Source organism: Helianthus annuus, chromosome 1 (genome assembly GCF_002127325.2).
Source record: "Helianthus annuus cultivar XRQ/B chromosome 1, HanXRQr2.0-SUNRISE, whole genome shotgun sequence".
In the NCBI taxonomy this organism is placed as follows: domain Eukaryota; kingdom Viridiplantae; phylum Streptophyta; class Magnoliopsida; order Asterales; family Asteraceae; genus Helianthus; species Helianthus annuus.
The window spans coordinates 113,795,443-113,815,653 of NC_035433.2; the positions used below are offsets into that span (position 1 = coordinate 113,795,443).

The 20,211-nt window shown below is 36.7% G+C and overlaps 1 protein-coding gene across 1 annotated transcript; it reads right to left on the bottom strand.

Annotated features, from left to right (window-relative positions):
- Positions 1–11,883: 11,883 nt before the first annotated feature.
- Positions 11,884–18,938, bottom strand: LOC110875202 (dihydroorotate dehydrogenase (quinone), mitochondrial). The gene is made up of 11 exons (XM_022123400.2): positions 18,541–18,938; positions 18,185–18,267; positions 14,309–14,632; positions 13,952–14,207; positions 13,237–13,317; positions 13,026–13,133; positions 12,923–12,952; positions 12,681–12,818; positions 12,554–12,591; positions 12,356–12,455; positions 11,884–12,247 (listed from the first exon to the last, which is right to left on the bottom strand). The coding sequence occupies exons 1-11, from the start codon at positions 18,688–18,690 to the stop codon at positions 12,173–12,175; spliced, it is 1,383 nt and encodes a 460-aa protein (XP_021979092.1). The 5' UTR covers positions 18,691–18,938; the 3' UTR covers positions 11,884–12,172.
- Between the last annotated feature and the right edge of the window lie 1,273 nt (positions 18,939–20,211).

The window sequence follows — 20,211 nt, forward strand, 5'->3', positions numbered from 1 at the left end:
GGAGTATTTCAATCACGAGCACTCGACTGGTGGACTACCGAACGCAACAAACGTGGGATCTTCGCAGCTTACTCTCTCTTGGGATGAGCTGAAAGAGCTCATGAAGAAAGAGTACTGCCCTCCCCACGAAGTCCAGAAGCTAGAAGACGAATTTTGGAAAATCAAGCAAATCAAAGATGACAATGCTGGCTACACCGCAAGGTTCAAACAGCTTAGCGTAATCTGCCCAAGTCAAGTCAACACTTCAGAAAAAGCCATCCCGAAGTACATTCGCGGCTTGCCTGAGTGTGTGGGTGATTTTGTCGAAGCTGCAAGACCTGGTACCATCGAAGAGACCTACCGTTTGGCCGCAGAGATCAACGACAAACGAGTCTTGGACGGATTCTTCTCCAAGAATTTTGTCAAACAAGCTCATCAAGCAATCATCATCAATTCTTCTGACGATTCTTCCAGCAAATCTACCAACGATCCTTCTGAAGACTCCTCTGACGATGTCTCCAGCGAATCATCAGAAGAATCCGCCAACGACACAGCATCATCTCAAGAAGCTCAGCCCAGCCGCAAACGCAAGACCATGGGCCCAGACTCTTCAACAACTGGGCTGTCGCAACCAAAACCTCTCCGAGCAGCTCCAGTTCACTTGAAGTGCGCCTACAACAGAGCTCATCCCCTGTGTCTCCCGTGTACGTATCATCACCCGCCAGAAGCTAACTGCCGCTATTGCGCAAATTGCAACTGGTATGGTCATCTTACGCAGCACTGTCGTACGGGACCGCGACCTTGAGGAATTTCAGCAACAACCGCAGTCTCCGCAGAAGTACTCCACAGCAACGTTATCTTACTTCTAATGTTGTTGTAATAATATGACTTTTCGCCGTTAATTTCTTTTATGTGTGGAAACTTTCTCGACGCATGTGGATTCTATTTCTCTCTTATACTTGCACACAATCTATATGCTAGCACTATGTACTATATAATGTATTTTACCCCTACTATGCGTTCTTGAGATAAGGTACGATAAACGTGCAAGAATCAAATTAATCACGGGTGCACACGGGATTATTTTGGTTAGTACACGGAGATCGTAGTGAGTTTCAATGATGCCTTAACATTCAGGGCATGGTTAAGCGTGGTGGATACGTCGCTGGTACTTCCTATATATAAGCGTCTTGACCATGTCTGACGAAGTCTGACACCTATTCACGGAACAGAGGCGCATGGTTGAGAAACATGATGGTGTTTCGCGGTGCCAACCGAAGTTTTGTGAAGAAAGTGCCATGTGGAGATGGAACGTAAACCTATTATGCTATTGTGGTTATCTTCCACACACTATACTACATCGCAAGGCGTAACAATCTCAATCGCAAACCAAAGCGTGTAATCGCAAGACTTTTCGTAAGTCAACACGCTCGCAATCGCATTATCGCTGGAATCTATCTTTCAATCTCAATCGCTTATCGCGCTATCGCTTATTATGTGTATCGCGCTATCGCTTATTATGTGTATCGCGCTATCGCCTATCGTGTGTATCGCTTTATCGCTTGTGTATTGCTCCATCGCTCATCGTGTATCGCTTAACGCTTATCGTCATCGCTATCGCTGACCATTAATTATGTTGTCTGTGTTGTGTTAGCACACATGACCTCGCTTCATGGAACGAAACTCGTATGGTTAAAGCATGGTGGATACGCCGCTGGTACTTCCTATATATAAATGTTTTAGCCATATCAGCAGACTTTTGTGGAAAAAAGGCCATGTGGGGTCTAATGTTAGTTAAAATTTGTGGGTTGTTTAATCTAATCCAATCAAATCGCATATTCCCATCACTTGCAATGCATTGATCGTCGCCCATCGCTCGACGGTTGTCGCTATCGCTCGTCGTTTATCGCTTTTCCCTCATCGTCGCCGTCTTCACTTACTATGTCTATGTTGTGTTCGTGTTAACAATTATTGCGTACTGCTACCACTTACCGCACTCACTCGTATCGCTAAACTGAGTTTGAAAACGACTCCATCACTCAGTTCGCCTTCCAAGACTTGATCCAACCGTTTCCCGTTTGGATCAAGTCATGGCAAATCTGTCTGTACTATGTCGATACGTATGACACGGCCTCACGAGACGGAAGCCAGATGGCTAAAACATGGTGGATACGCCGCTGGTACTTCCTATATATAAGTGTTTTAGCCATATTGTAGAACTTTCGTGGGAAAGTGCCATGCGGGCCGACCTTAAATTTAAATTTTTTATATAATTAAAAGGCTTTGGTTACCCAAATTTTAAAACTGACCTTTTCCTCACAAAACTTTTTCTCAAAACTAATCAAAACCTTTGTACAAAACGAGATTATCTTGTAACGTTGGTATGACAATCGACTCGAGTTACTACCGCGTGACGAGAAAATTTCGTAAAACAAGTTTTAATCACTTTAAAATCGTTTAGTAACCTAACAAAACCCTTCTCATCGTGCTGGTGCGAGCATCACTACAGCTAATGCCGCACCATGGGAAGATTTTCATAAATAAGTTTTCCTAATTAATCGACTTTTCGAAAATTTAAAACTCTTTTGAATCACAATCTTGTGTGTGTCATCGCCTTTTGGATAAATGAACCGCATTTCTCTTCGCTCTCGCTTGGTCTTCGCAATGCCCTCGCATGTGTATACCCAATCGATCGCTCGCTCTCTCGTCGCTTTATCGCTTACTCGCTCGCGTCAACTCTCGCGACCCTTCTTGTGGATTAATTTCGGGACGAAATTTCCTAAAGCAGGGGAGACTGTAACAACCCGCACGTTCGTGCGTTGTTACTACTCATTATACTCGTTACACCTATCACCATAGATTCAAATCATAATGTACCTATGTCGCATACATCGCTATATCGCAACATTTTCGCATATTATCGCATGTTTTATCGCTATCACATCACATTGCACTTGCTGACAACCACGAAGATGTCGAGTGAGGACCAATTCTACCCTCCTTGATAGCCGTGATGTGTCGCAGTGCAACTCATTACTCAAAACGCACATTAACGATCACGATGGCATTGAATGAGGACCTATTCTACCCTCCTCAATGACCGTGAAGCGTCGCAAGTAATCGCGTAATCGAAACGAAACCCGGTTATTGTATCGCAACTTTGAAATATGGATACGTAAGTACGGCCCCTTGTGATTAAATATATATATGATAATAATAATAATAATAATAATAATAATAATAATAATAATAATAATAATTAAATATAGAAAACGCGTACCCAAAACTATCGCAACGCTCGAAACGGTGAAATTCTCCGCACCGAAGACCCAACCGGAATGGCTATCCGAACGAATAGGCCATCCGAACGGATAGGCCATCCGAACGGATAGGCCATCCGAACGGATGGGCCATCCCACCCAGATCACCAAATCACCCCTACCCTTTTCTCTTGCCTATAAATAGCCTGTCACTTCACTTGAACAGTGATGTGACAGCTCCCACTCGACCAGCACGCTCTTGGACCCTTTTCTCTCGATTTCTCGCGATTCCGGTAAGATCTCAACGTAAATCTTGTACTTCTATGAACTACACTCAATTCTACACCTTTCTATCTTTTAAAACTCAACTTTTAACCGTGAAATCTACTGATTTGAGGTGTTTAAAGATGATGTCATCAAGAGTTCATATGAACTTCAAAGTGTGACCTCATTTCACCATAAACAACTCAGATCTGAGCGATTTCCACATGTTTTACAACAATCTCACCTAAAAATCTATGTATCTAACCAAAGTATTGTGTGATTTCGGATTAAACATGAAGAAACCGTCAAGAACGACCAGATCTGATGGAACGGGGTGGTTCCTGGCCGTTAGGACGGGTCGGAACTGATGGAATTTCAGTTGTTTAACCCAATATCACACCATCCCAGTAAAACCACCTGTATTCTCTCCAAATGCTATCAAGAACAGTTGATCAGGACGATGGAACTGGACAGACCAACCGACCAGATAGCCCATCCGATTGGACAGATTATCCGACCGGACAGATCATCCGGCCGGACAGATCATCCGACTGGACAGTCTCATCCAACCAGATATGGTCATCCGAATGGTTATGGCCATCCGACCGGTTATGGTCATCCGACCGGTTATAGTCATCCGACCAGTTATGGTCATCCAATCAGAAAAGCCCATCCGATCGAAGGTGGTCATCCGACCAGGTGTGCTCATCCGACCGGATTGACATCCGATCGGATCACCACTAGGCCGATTACCCGACTCTTCACGTTTGGTGTACTGTGCCTCGCTTACCCTACCATTCCTTGTCTAGGCTAACTCAGGCGCACTCTCAACCGATCCAATCAAGTTGTGTCCTCGCTAAATACGCATTGTGAGTATACTTGAACCCTTTTTGCTTTTGCACTTTTAGGTGTAACATACGTTGTTATCAAATCAAATCACATCAAATGCTTGAACTATTTATCACTTGCGAATGACCAATGTGCATAGTTATACGTGATGCTAGTTACATATGTGCTAGGACTTATACTCGCGACGTCCCACCATGACTAGTATAGTACTATTGCACCCGACGGGGTCTAGTTTAGCAATAGCAATCGAAGCTCGAGGACTTAGCTGGTAGTATCAGTTTTGTGAGTATATATGTCGTGTATTACGTTTATGTATGTGGAAATTCGCAGCTTTTATTTATTACACTATTACATATCAAACCTGTATATTCGCCAATACTTTTGTATTGACATTATTTTAATGTATGTTGCAGGATTAGTCGCAGTCTACATCAAATCAAGCTAGGAAGTCTAGAAACTCGCCTAAAATCTAGGTTGTAGGATTAGTATTGTTCGAGAGGACAAGAAATCTGTGATAACTTATGTGATTGTATTATTTGTTAGTATGGGATAACAAATGTAATAAATATTATCGCAAGATAGTTGTTGTGGATTCTCTTGAGCAATCTGATTCGCCTAGTGTCGCGCCCCGATGATTCCGCCATCGGTTGGGGTGTGACATTGTGACCCATGTTCCCACATTTACCACACTTGATGCTGGTTCCTTTCTGGTCATTTTACCTCCTTTGTCGAACTCCTGCTCAAGCTCTTTTTCACCAAATGCCTTCTTTCGTTTCTTCTTTGGCCTTCCAACTTGTGTATGATGCTTTGGTGGGATGAGTGTTGTTGGACCCTGTGAAGGAGTCCACATCTCCGGCCCGTTGATTGGCTCTATCACATTGTCATAAACTTTCTTCCATGTTGACAGCCAATACACATCAGAAACCCACTCTTCTGGTATGCCAGCATCAATGCTATTCCTTAACATATACTATTGTTCCCATCTATACGAACAGCACTCAAGACCTGTCCAGGAAATGGACCTTTCATGAAACAACCATCCACACCCAGCAATGGTCTTCCAATCATCTTAAATCCTCTCATCATAGAGGCAAAACAAACATAAATCCTTCGAAACTGCCTTGTAGGACTACCTGAGTTCCCACATGGCTCCACATCAATTTTAATTGTACTACCTGGGTTGGCTTTTAGAAGTTCATCACAGTATGACCTTAGTAGACCATACTGTTCTTGGTAATCACCATAAATCCTCGTAGTTTCTATCCTCTTAGCTAGTGATATTTCTAGTTGATGCTTCCCAAGCAGTTGACTTTGAATTGCATGAATTGGCATGTCTGGATTGCTTTCAATCATAGGTTGGATCTCTCTGGCAATCGAACTCATTGTGTACAAAGAAACGGCCCTTGTTGTCAAACAATTATGTTGATTATGAATGGTCTTCACACACCACTTATCCTTGTCTGTATGCCTTGAGATGTGAACTGCCCAAGGACAGGTGGGCTTGGTATGCCTTTTAAGGTGCTTGTATTTTTGCCCTACTTTGGTGCATTTATTGTTTTGCCCCTCATCTCCCTTTTTTTACAGGACCAAGTAGTGGTGGATTACTTCCAAAACATACTACCCTATACCTTAACAATTCGTTTTTTTAGAATAAACACATCCCTCCTTGCCTTAAGAGCATAATCTTTCACCATCTGATTCATCTTATTCTTGTCATCAATAAGCTGACCAACAAAGAATGGCAGATCATTTGGACCTTTTAAACCACCCTTGTTTCTCCTCCTTATCTTCCTGGCAACCTTATCTCTAAGGCTTGAATTGTCATCAGGCCCACTTTCAAAGTCCTCCAGGTCTACAGGCAGATGACCTTCTTCGCTTCTCTCATCATCATGATCCCCATCACTTGAACCATCCAGTTCTTCCCTAGTAAATTCAACATTAGCACTAAACCTCTGCATATCCACCTCTATTTCATAAACCAAATTATCTTCCTCAATATACTCATAATCAAGATCACTTTCTTCACTCTCTTCATTATGATCTTCAATTTCTTCCTCATCTTCATTCAGACTTTGATTCTGATTATTTATTATAAATGATGCTGGAACAATTGCTTTACATGGCCCTACAGGAACTTCACTTGACTCAATCAAGATTGTTGACCTACGGTAACATACATGTCTATCATGTGGACTCCTTGACGCACATGATCAAAGATAGGAGGCTCTAAGTTAACATCACATTTTAATGTCCTAAGACCAAAATCCAAAGAACAATAGGGTTCCTTGTAATGAATGCAGAAAAAGAGACCATCATTGTATCCTAATTTCTTAACCATCTCCTCTAAAACATCAGTATTCAACACTCGAAAATCTACATGATCAATGTAGTTTATCTTTCCACCAAAGTATTTCCTATTTGGGTTTTCTACAAAATTACCTCCGTGGTGAAATTTTATGGTAAATTGAGATTGGGTTTGACCTGTAAACAAACATCAATAACAAATTAACACAGAAAAAGGTTCAAATTTTACCTAATTCAGACCCTGTGAGCTTGCATGTCACTTACGGTACATTTCATCTGGTTCGAAATACTGATCTTCAGCTCGTACCTTCCACAATCGAAGATCCATGCTCGTAACAGAGTTCTAATCCACTGTAATTCTTGAAGAATGCCTGATCGCCAATGAGCAGCTCTTGAATTTAGAGGTAGGTTAACTTTAGGGTTTCAAAGTGATGAAATGGGAATTATATGAGGTTGCAGCTCAAGAGTATGGTGATTTCACCTTTTTGCCCTTTGACCATTAAAAGAAAACGGTGATCTGTGATGGAAACATGGTCCAGGGGTAAACTTGCGACATAACACCAAACGTTAAACGTTGGGGGGTTAAAATTGCAATTATTTCGTTAGGGGGGGGGGTCAGAGTACCAATTGGCCTAAACCCCAGGGGGTAAAATTGCATTTTACTCAAAGATCAAATACAAATACGTTTATTATATAAAACATACAAATATCATGAAAAAGTAAAAAATGCGTTGGCATTTTCGTAATTATTTTACTCGTATGGTAATTATCAAAATTACTCTACAAATAATCTTGTAGGGTAATTTTGATCATGTTGGGTAATTTTTATAATGACCCTACGAGTAAAATAATTATGAAAATGTCACCGTATTTTTTTTTTTACTTTTTCACGACATTCATACGTTTTATACGATAAGTCTATTTGTACAGGATCTTTAGTCAACATAACTAATCTAACCATAATTTGGTTTGCCGAAAACAATTAGGCTGTTTAATTTGTTCAGTTTAAACTTTAAACCAATCCGATTTAATGAATATCTTATCATGAAGCATAGGACTCTATTTCAACATTTCGGGCCCAATCCCCATTCGCCAAACCACTCCTTTGAGATCAACCGAACCTCTCTAGTTAATGTAGTAATTTTATCACTTCCACCCAATATTAACTTCCATAAGTCTCCCTCTCAGACTTGCCTCATTCTTTCTCGATCTGCCATACCATCTTCAGTAAACACATGACGTCCATTGACATCTTCAGTAGACACATGACCTCCATGGAGCGATGAACTAATGGAACTATTCATATGTTTAGTACTTAAGTGTTGTTTTATGAACTTATGGATCGACTCATATGTGATAGGAACCATGAGTAGGGAAGTTATGGTATGATTTTCTCAAGAGGAAAAGGGTTGAATCAACTTCCGAATTTGTTGATGTGGATACTCTTCCTTCGGATCCTTATGATCGCAAGCCGATTGTATGATATAACGTGAATCAATGAGATGGTGTTAGAAGGGCATACCTACTAAGAGAACCATGTAAACCAACAGGTATTGAATTCCCACAATCAAATCTTTCAAGGGAAAGAGTTAAGAAAATTTAAGGAAGAATGATATAACGAAAAGGATTATATAAATTTTAGCTTGATGTTCTTTGTTTTACATGACCGATCCGAACCGACCGATATGAACCGAGTTTTTTATATAGTGCGGGCCTAATATTTTTAAAAATATTCCGCACCCCTCCCCTCCCATAAAAATATTCATGGGTCCGCCATTGTATAAAATATATCAGTAAATGTAAATTTCTTAGTAGTTTCCATAAAATATAAAGGGAAAATGTCATAGAAATGTAACCAAGTTTGCCTCCTGTTCCAATTAAGTCATCTAAACTTATAGTCTCTTTAAAATAACTAAACTTTAATTTCGTGTTCTAATAGTATATAATTACCATGTCACTAGGTTACTATTTTTTTCTTTTATTTTCTTTTCTTTTTGTAATATTCAAAATTGTCAAATAACAATAAAATATAAGAAATAAAAGTATGATTAGTTCTAAATCTTCTCCTCCTCAGTTGCCGTACACCTTTCTTTTTCATCTCAATCGGAAGAGTAATTCCGATCAGATATATCGACATCTCCTTCTACGATCAGGGGAAGAAGTTCGTAACGCGAAATCCAAACATCAGCCTTTAAAAACACCTTGCGACCTATCCTTAATGTCCTCTGTTCCGCTCAAACTTCGTTGCCGCACACGAGTCCGGTGCCGCCGCTATTTTCTGATCAATACAGTCCGTCATCACTGCGCCCCACCTTTGCCGTTGTTACCATTCCGTCCATCCGCCGCACTCAGTTCCGTGGCTGCTGCGCTTAGCTTCGTCATCGCCAATATTGGTTTCGATCCACGAACAGGCATGAACGAATCTGTTGATTGATTAACCTTTTATATATTTTAGAATTTTAGAATAAAAGTGATTTTATTTAAACTGAAAATTATATTTCATGATTTACATTTTCCATATCATATCAAAAAATTTTAAGAAAAATAATAAAACCTGACACATCATCATTGATAACACCTGCTAATTACATAGTATCAGAACGCTAAATAAAACTTTAGTGACTTTAAAGAGACATAAAAAGTTTCAGTGACTTAATTGGAACAATCGTCAAACTATGTTACATTTTTATAAAGTTACCCCAAATATAAAATAATAAAGTAGTTTCACTTTTGTTCTAAAATGGAATGGAATGTGTAATGTGTATGTTTTTTCAATATGATTGAAGTTTTAAAAGTGTTTTATTATTGATATGGACGTTGTAAGAACTCAACTAGGGGATGGATGCATCATTTATAATTTTATGAGTATTTTGATAAAGAAAATATTTCTTGTGAAACTTGAAGATAAATCCAATTAATCAAAAGTGATGGAAGGTTGTCTATTTATGTACTTGATGTTGGAGGAGGTGTTGATATATGGGGTGTGTTTCATGTTGTTTGTGTGTGCACAAGCGCTTTGTTTGGTTTTAAATGATTTAAAAGTTTGATAACAACTATTAAAATTTATTGAACTTTCATATAACAAGCAAAAAATTACATGACAAGCTAGCAATGGCAAGAAAAATACATGACATGGAACAGATTTTGAATCCATGATACATTTATTTTATTATTCCTATTACTATACCATCAAAAAGAATAATTAATGATCGTATAACAAATACGATTCTTCCAGCCGCCATATTGCAAAAAAACTTCATTCCGATTTTTTCAAAGCGTCCACCAAGTCGTGAGAAATTGAGAATAACACCATGAATAAGTATTCTTTTGTATTCGATATATGCAGCGAATCCAACTAATTCATAGCTCTTTGTTAGGCAAAAATCCAAACACTTTAGAAACATCAAACCATTTAACAACATCCCCCAAGTTCTTACCGCCACCACATTCCCAGAATAAATTGCACGCGACTAACTTGTTCAATATATCTAATGTTGGTATGTAAAGGTACTATGGAAATAACTAGGGTACAATATTTTTTTTTATATTTATACTAGAAATTTTAGAAGTTTACACATTAAATATGACTATACAGTTATACTATTAACCTATTTTTATATAGGATATTATAGGTCTCATGTTTACATTGGAATACATTAGATGTGACTACCCTGTTTAAAGTATTTAAGTTATTTTTTAAAGTATTTAAAGTTATATTCATTTAATTTATTAACATGTTAGAGATTTATATACCGAATTAGTAAAGACTAAGATTGAAATATTCCAATTCTTTCATGACAGTGATACTCTAGACAAGAATAGGATTTGAGCATTTCACCTCTTGTACCTTGAGAACGTTTGCGAAGCTTTATTGGGGTCAGCGGTGCCCCTCCCCCCCCCCCTCCCACCCCCTACTGATTTTTCGCTCATAGTGTTAATTTTATCAAAACTTTCTGGATTTCTTTGTAGTGTAAAATATTGGAATTTTAAGAGTCTGGCCCACACAGATTTAGATTTTGAAAGTCCGGCCCCTGCTGAGTTTTTGTTCAAGCTCCGTCACTGTTTGAGAACAATTAAAAAGGAGTTTACATTACACTCACATAGATGACAATTTAAAAGGCAGGTAGCTCGGTTATAATTACAAATTTATCAATATAAAAATTAACATAATAAAAAGATTAAGACAAATAACAAAATACTAGCTAAATAATGCATTAACTTTTGATTAATTAAAATGATTTGGTTATCGAACACATTGATTTCCAGACGTTCTCATTCACATCTTGTTTATTTGTTGATTATAATAAATCCTTGTATTTAGGCTCTTTTACATTATTATTACATTTGATCAAACACTATAGTGTTATGTCAAACCATTTCCGTCTATTTAGACATCGTGTGGTGGTTGATGCATTCAAAGATTTGAATATGACCAAACCACCTTACTCAAAAGGTGTTGCCTCATTGTTTTTCCTTACAAACTCCCTCCCAATATGTACTGAAAACCACTCGTTATGTTATGATTGCAACACCTCCTCACTAGTCATTTGTTGTATTGTATTAATATTCAGTTCTAAATCGGTATGATGTTGAGAACTGTAAGAACCGTTTCAGAACTGCAAAAACCGTATAATCTACTTGTACGTAGCACAATGAAGATAATCAAAGTAGCGAGAGAGAAAAAATGGGGACAGTTACATAACATGTATCACTTTCAAGGCAATAGATACAAAGTGCATTGTATGGTTTCGTACTTAATGTATCCTTGCTTCTTAAATGAACACACATATATACCTCATTTAATACGAAACCAATTTTAAGTAGAAACTTTGCTAAAACTAGATAAGTATTTGTAAGTAATATGTGTCAAGTTTATTAGCTTAGTTGAGTGGGGTGATAATTCGATAATATAACTACTTTACATATCATATTTAAAGCAATATATACATGTGTACGATTATGTCAATTCTCTACACATACTGAACTCAGGTAAGACATCTGCTAGCGAGGTTTTAACAAGCTAATTACGAGTATGAAACTAAAAACTTAGGTTTGGGGTAACAATAATGTGCCTCATATATTCAATCAAAACAAAAGGTGTCATATCCAGTAAAAAATCAACATAAAGTGAAGTGTTTTATTTCAGCATGGTTTGCCTAAACTCCAAAATTAGAAAGTTAGGAGAAAATAAAAACAAAATTTAATAAAATATTAAAATACCACGTGCTTAAGAGTCCCATATGTCACGCATTTTGCAATAAAATATATGAAAAAAATGATGTAGCTGTCATGAAACAACTTATGGGCATCAATCAAACATCAAAATTGTTTAACAGCTACTCTCTCAAAACATCTTATAAAAAATAAAATAAAATAAAATAAATAATAAAGGGAAGAATTTATAATTTTCTAAGTCCCGAAAACTACAGCTTCAGGATGAAGGTGTAAATATGTTTATGGAGATGCATCCGGTCGCTTATCTTTACAAAACCATCACAAAATTGGCATATGATTGATCATCTGCAGTCTGCACCAACGGCTTCATAAACTGACTTGAACCCGTCCCTTTCCAAGCATTGTGCAAGTTCCGCCTGCACAACGAACGAAAACAGATTTTAAGGTTTTCGGTTCAGTGTTTAGGCAGTCGATACGTTTATTGTTCAGATATTCGTCATGATAATATTTATGAAACAAGATACCTTTATTTGAGGTATAAGGGCGGGTCCACCATAAGCAAATGCTGTATAAAGCTGAACAAGAGTTGCTCCTGCTCTTATTTTTTTGTAAGCATCCTCACCACTAGATCAAGTAAACATTTAGTAAGATTATTCATCTAGTAACTTTATAGTTATAATTAATACTTGTTTACAAAAATAAGATGCAAAGCAGACACGGACCTGCTCACACCTCCGCACCCGATCAAAGGAATCTTTCCCTAAGAACAAGAAAAACGTGTACATTCAGAGAATAAAACCGGAGAAAACGTGTACATTCAGATAACAATTACTAGCTAGCAAAATGTACCTTTGTTAAAATATACATGTCCTTTAGGATGTTGGTTGATAAAGTGAAAAGCGGTTTCCCGCTTAGTCCGCCGGTTTCTTTTGACACAGGATTGCTCTGCACTACTTCAGGCCTTGAAATAGTTGTATTTGATATAATCTACAAATAACAAATATTTATATATTTATATATGTATATATATCGAGGTCCATGGTTAATGATTGTTGTTTGAAGCCTTAGTGAGATTAAAGCAAGAAACATACCAAACCATCCAAGCGGAGAGCAAGAGCAACCTAAAAAATCAAATGACGCACGTAAGAACACCAGATTATAAAACAAAAAGTATTATTAAGCAAATATAAATACCGCTGCAATATCTTCAAGATCTTGCTTCGACAAGTCCGGAGCAATTTTCACTAGCAATGGAGGTGGGCCCTCTTCACCCCATTGCATTTCATCACGAGCTGCTTGAACCTTTAATCACAGAAAAAATGTGATGTCGATGATTTATGCCCTTCTATCAATGAATCAACATACAATTAGATTAAAATCAGATATTATTGATTTAAGTTCGAACCTTCTTAACAAGGTCCTTTAACTGTTTTCTGCCTTGAAGCTGGCGAAGTCCAGGTGTATTGGGCGATGATATATTTATTACCTGCAACATAAATATATTATATACTGAAAGCACAATTCCAATTAGGAATGTAGGTAGGGCTGCCAATGAACCGAACGTTCAGCGAACAGTGAACCGTTCGGTGGGAATTTCGTTTGCGTTCGTTCATTTAATAAACGAACAAACACGAAAAAGAAATTCATTCGTTTAGTTAATGAACGAACATGAACAGAGGCCATGTTCGTTTGCGTGTTCATTTATGTTCGTGAACGTTCGGTAACATGTTCGTTTATTTGATAGTTCATTGGTGTTTTTAGTTTTCATATTTTATTTAAATACTTCTAAATTCAGACAAATAAAATATTTAATCAGTGTATTATATATTCTATTCATGAACACTTGTTTGTGTTCGTTTGTTTCCATTTGTGTTTATAAACATTATTTTGTGTTCATGAACGTCCCTTACCTAAAATTAACAAATGAACACGAACACGTTCATTTACTTAACGAACAAACACAAACATAAAATCTCGTTCGGAAAGTGTTCATGAAGAGTTCGTGAACACATATATTTCCTTAACAAACGAACAAGGTCGTTAGGTTCGTTTGCATCCCTAAATGTAGGTGAAATTCCTGAAAGTCAAATATACAATATTTGTGGAAAACGAGAAGGTACCAAATAGTCAGCATACTGTGATAATGTATGTACGCCTTGTACATAATCTGCAGCAGCATCTTCACTGGATTTATTTTTTCCAATATTAACCCCAAGAATCCCGGGACCCGCTTTTCCCCCATGTTTGACATCATCATTCGAAGATATCGAAGTACTTGACGTTTCATCTAGTTTTCTCTTACCATGTTGAGCACCCAACCGTTTTGCAACTGCAACAATTCCTTCACTATTAAACCCACACCTGTTTATTATTGCACTACATGCCCACAAACAAACAAATAAATTATTAATAAACAATAATTAGATTTTTAATTATTAAGAAAAACATTCGATTAATAATTAAATAGTTAATAATACCCTTGGTCCCGCAATCTGAACATACGAGGTTTTGGATTGCCCTCTTGTGGAATAGGAGTTACGGATCCAACTTCTACGAAACCGAAACCTAATCCGAGTAAACCTTCGACAGCCTCCGCGTTTTTATCGAATCCGGCTGATAGACCGATTGGATTAGAGAACCTTCTTCCCCAAACTTCGAGCCCTAGTATTTGGTGGTCGGGTCTTTTTTCTCTAGGGACCCACCCACGAGCTGCAGCAGAGACGGCTAGACGGTGAGCAACCTCTGGATCCAGTAATGCAAATAACGGATTTACGACTTTTGTTGCGTTAAAGAGCCAGCCACTGCAAAAGTATCAAAGTAATCAACAACCCAAGCTAATGAAGATAGAAAAGCATAAAGAAAACAAACAAAGGTTCCAGCTTAAAAGTTATATGAAGTCACTGGGTTAGTCTGCTACCTTAGCCTTATCATTTACTTTCTTCTTTTTCAACTTGTTATACACCCCCGTGGAAAATCCATGTTTCCACAACCCATTGACAAGATCATCCCAGACAAATGCCTTTCATTTAACTTTAATAAAAACTGATAGTATAATAATATAAGTTGTTTTGCTTTCTCTTTTGTATTTAGTAGTTGCCAACCAGATAAAGGGCATAGCTACATAATTTTTGCATCCTTGTTTAACAAAAGAAATCGACTGTCACTATATCCAACTTACTACCAAAATGATGAACTAGAGCTAAGAAAGACCATAGATTAGTACTTTATAGTCAAGTCTAAACAAACAATATCCCGCCTCAACCAAACTCTCAAAAAGCTCTATCCACCATTTGGAAAGATGAACAGACTCACCCCCATATAACCTATACAAATTTGTGATAAGTTAGTAGGTGACCAGATGCGTAAAAGACTTCACCCAAGCAAGGTATCCGCTTTTAGATTTTGACGTTTACCTTATATAAAATTGTTGGTAGAATTACCATATGTACAAAAGCAGTTTAGCAAGAAAACTATTAACTCTTCATAGTGATAATGCAAATAAGTAGTTTTCACAAAAATAATAATAATAATAATAATAATAATAATAATAATAATAAATAAATAAATAAATAAAGTAACTTTATGGAACATATTTAAAATGTTACATAAATCTTAATGTGTATATACAATTATACACCACAACAAAAAAATAGTAATCAAATACAGTTGTTTTATAATGTTAGATTCCTCATCCATTTTCCTTGGTACCCTGCTTTTAAAAATAAAATAAAAAATTGTTCTATATGTTATGTGTATATTTTAAGCATACCACCACTAAGCTTGATATGCTAGCAACAAGATCCATTTTTTAGAGATATTTTTGTTTGAGAAAGAGGATATCAATTTAATTTTTGAATCAGAAACTTAATTTCACTTAACTTCCTACTGATCCCAAAGAGAAGCCACGTTCTAATGTTTATATATGTGCATATCTTCATATCCTGGTACATATTTTTAGATATGCAAATGATTTACATGTATTACTCTCAGTAGAGGACCATCTTTTTTTCTTGTCCAAGAACAATAGTAGTTGTTTTGAATTATGATCAATTTACTCGACCGTTAAGAGGTTGAGAAGAAATAATATAACTATTGTGTTTTGTGAGCTAAGACATTTGGTGTTAATCTACATGAAAAAATAACATTTTTCACAGCATAGATTCAAATTACCAATATTGCTATAAACCTCCTGAAAAGGTGAGTTCACATGCTATACCGTCCACATATATAAAGATTGTACTCAATGAAACAAGCTAGACAAAAACTCTAAATTTCAACACCCAACAAAAAAATTAAATAACCATAAGTTCCTATAACATCTACGAATCATCTTTTACATGGACAAATAGCTATAACCGCAAAACAGACACTAGATGAGGGTATTACACATATCTCCTATCATCATCTTCATTTGAATTTACTGAATCCATGTACAAAACCCAACATTTCTAAAACTGTTCTCACAATCATCATCCTTGTGTCTCTTAAGGTAAGTAATTTAAAATCTGTTATCCTCATTGACGAAACCCAAGCAGTTCGGATCCATTTTTACCAGCTTCAAATCAACCAAAGTCCCAACTCTACAGCCAGCAACCAACTTGAAAACACACTTAATCTCACTTACCAACTTTAAATCAACCAAAGCCCCAACTCTCATACTAATAGAACAAGTTGTCAAAAAAAAAACGTCTTAACTAAGACTGATGAAGATATTACTAATCTAGTCAACCTTAAGTTAGCCTCATTTGATTCTTCCGTAGTCTAGTGTCGATGCAATTGACCTATGCCCCATCATTCAATCATTGTACTCAATATATTCTCCTTAATATTAATAGTGCGTAAGCATTTATAGCAAGAACCTATGTAGTCCAAGGCGTGCTGAACCAAAGAAAAACTGTCCTCAACAAAAAAACGTCTGAACTGGCCAAAAGTAGTTTCAAACAATCTAAACTAGCCAAAAACCAGTCTAAACAAGCCAAAAGACAGTCTAAACCATCCGAAAACAAGTCTAAACAGCTAAAAATTGCATGAATGGGCGTGCACTTTACATGTCTGGGGGTGCGTTTTTTAAGCGTCTTGATCCTAGACAACAAACTCACCCTCTGCGCCTTGAGCCTTTTAACTACCTAGGTAAGAATATTCATCTACCTTTAGAAAAAGGTTGGGTTTTTCTTTTTTGGCAAGAGGTATAAGTAGGGTTTTTTAAGTAAATTTCTTCTTTTAAAAAGTAAACATCAAGTTTTAAGCATTTTATAAAATGTTGAAAAAAAAACCCTTATCAGAAACTTTTTGATGTTCATATATATAGTAACTCCTTACTGTGATAAGCTCATTATTTCAGCATTGCATAACTTTATTTGCTTTTATGTGATGCATATATTGGTGTTAAAATATTTGTAACATAAAGGATTAATATACAAAGACAAAATGGGTGTGAAAATCCTCCAATGGGTCAACCTAATATGACCCAACCCTTTTGACTACCCTAAACAAGCACTCCTTCTGTTTTCCTAATTGACCAACTACCCATTTCAATACATTTTCTCAATCTTATATGCCCAGTCTATCCGTGATCTTAACCGTGTATGAAAAAAAAACTATTTTTCTTATGATTTACATATGAACAACAGACTCTAAAAGAATAAAGAAAACACAAGCTGCTGTATGTTAAGTATGTTATTTACAAAGCAAAAGCCTTTCATGATCCTTTTCCAATTAGTCCACGTACACGTAAAGGCACTAATGTTGGGACATTTTGACGTTAATCTTCCTTTTCCCAGGTACAATGGCAAAAAAGTAAGTTACATTCACCATCAAAACTCGTTAGTCAATTTCCTTATACTTACCACCTCTAAAATATATTTTCCAAGCACTACTTCATAACCAAAGCAACATTTCAAATATATATTTCTTGATTTTGTTTGTTCCACACCGCCCCGAAAAAAAGTGATATTTATTCGTTATTCTTAAAAGGTCTTTTTCCACCCTTAATTGTACTAAAAGACAAAACTTGCTCTTCCCTACACCTACTTTAACTACTCTTAAGTCTTAACTTTTTTTTTTGAACGGCTAATTTCTTTAATCCCCTGTCGTCTGTGGGACTTGAACCCAAGACCTTCCCCTTCCCAACCTAGGTGTTTTTAAAGGCTTTGCCTTTGCCAATGGACCACCACCCCATTGGTACTCTTAAGTCTTAACTAACATGAATTAACTTGTATCCTTCATTGTACATCATGCCAACATCACCTATACTATCATTTAGGATAGAACAAATCATACCATATCATCTAACAATATCAACTCATTCCAAACAATATAATCCGTATTAGAAAAAGAATATGAAAATTAAGTACCCGAATGTGGCTTCATCCACAGTGCTGGCATAAGCTCCTCCAGCTATAACCAGTCCAATGGTAGTTCCTGTAAGCAACCTACCCTACAGTTTCAAAAAATAAACAGTAATTCAAAACCCTAAATCCATAGTCCAGACAAATTCAAACAATTTCCTGATCCATAACTGCCTAAAAGCTTTAAAGTTTCATCATTTATCTGATTTATTTTCTTAAATTAATTGTCTTCCATAAGCATTAAATTATTCAAATAATTTTACATAAAGCACAATTAAAAGTCAAAGTAAAAAGTATTCCTATTTCAATGGAGGCGGTGCATACACGTATTATGTGTGTTTCAAAGAATAAAAAAAAGTCACCTTTCTGGAAGAATGAGGAGGATTGGGTTTAACAGTTGAAGAAGAAGAAGAAGAAGTATAATGTCTGGTTGTAGCAATGGGAGCCGCTATTGATTTCAGCTTCTGATTCAAACATTCTTTCATGAATCTCAATCCAATTCTTCCTGTCATCTTTCTAAAACGATTCTGTTCTTCAGGCTCGCGATTATGCTGTAGAATATTTGAAATCTCGTGTGTTGTTGTTGTTGTTGTTGTTTGTGAGTGGAATATGATGAAATTCAATTGGTGTTTAGGGGAATGAATGAATGAATCAGTGTTTGTTGAGGAAGAATTTGTACGCAATTGTTGTTTAACGTAGAAAAATTGATTGTCGGCTTATGCTATTCACATCGTGCAAACCCTTGGTCCTTCAAATGACCATTTTCGGCTATACTTTGCCTTTATGCACCTTGCTTTTTCTTCTTAGCATTTTTGGTCCTTCAAGCTTTTTACTTTGTTAGAATCTCTAGAGGACTCAGTTACAAAAATTGTCTTTTATGTTAACACCAAGTTGCAAACTGTATTATTTATCTTTAAAACATGTAAAAACGTACTTGATGTTTGCAAACCCTTGCACGTTATGTCATTTAGCTCTAACTCAGTTAAGTTTTATGGTTAAATATGACCAAAGAAACCCCATATGGGGGTAGTATTGTCTTTCCCTAACCTAATACAGCAATACTTTTATTTTTTTAAACAAATAAAACCGACCCACCCTACCGTACCTTTCTCTCTCCTAGCCACCACCACCGCAACCCCCCCCCCTTTTCAGTTTTCTCTCTTTCTTTCCCTCCCTCACACACAACCACCATGACCTACCACTATTAACCGTCCCCACTACCAAGAAAACAAAGTAGTCACATAACTTAATCAAATGTGTAAAATAACAGTAAACGAAACAGGCACATAACTGAATCAAATCAAGAAAACACTCAAGAACTTAAAAATAGATCACTAGAACAAATGGGTAATCAAAAAACGTATTAAAAAAAATTCTTGAAAAATTGGACAAGTCCTTTGCTCATGTGAAACCCTTAAATCATCCAATTGTGAAAAAACGAACGAAACCATTACTGTCCGGTTATACTCATTTGAAAAAACCGACTGGTTCCAATGATCCAGAGGTTGGCCCATAGGGTTTTGATTTGGGGGTGATTGGGATTGGAGGAGGCGGTGGAGGCCGATAGGTGTCGAGAGAGGCTTTGGTGTAAGTATATAAAGGATGATTTTTTTTTTGTAATTTAGTGTAACACCCCGTGTTTTCGAAAGTCAAAGTCAAGATTGAAGTCAAAGGAAGAAAAGATCGCTAATTGCGATCTGCCACTCCTTGCTCAATTCCTGTTTTGATTTCATTGACTTATAGTTAGTTAATTTATCAATTACGTTAGTTGTATTATGTGGAGTATCTATTAATAATCGAATTTAAATCGCTATATTCATCGCTAATCGCATGGTTAATCGCTTTATCGCAATCGCGCTCGCAACTCGAAATTCTCATTTTGGAAATTGTTATACGTATGTGTGAACTTTATGTGTTATTTGTGCATGTTTATTTATGTTTTGTGTGGTAATCAATCGAATCGCAATCGAACTCAATCGAAATCGAATTATGATAACTAATAGAGAAGAGACAGCGCGTGATATGAATAGTTG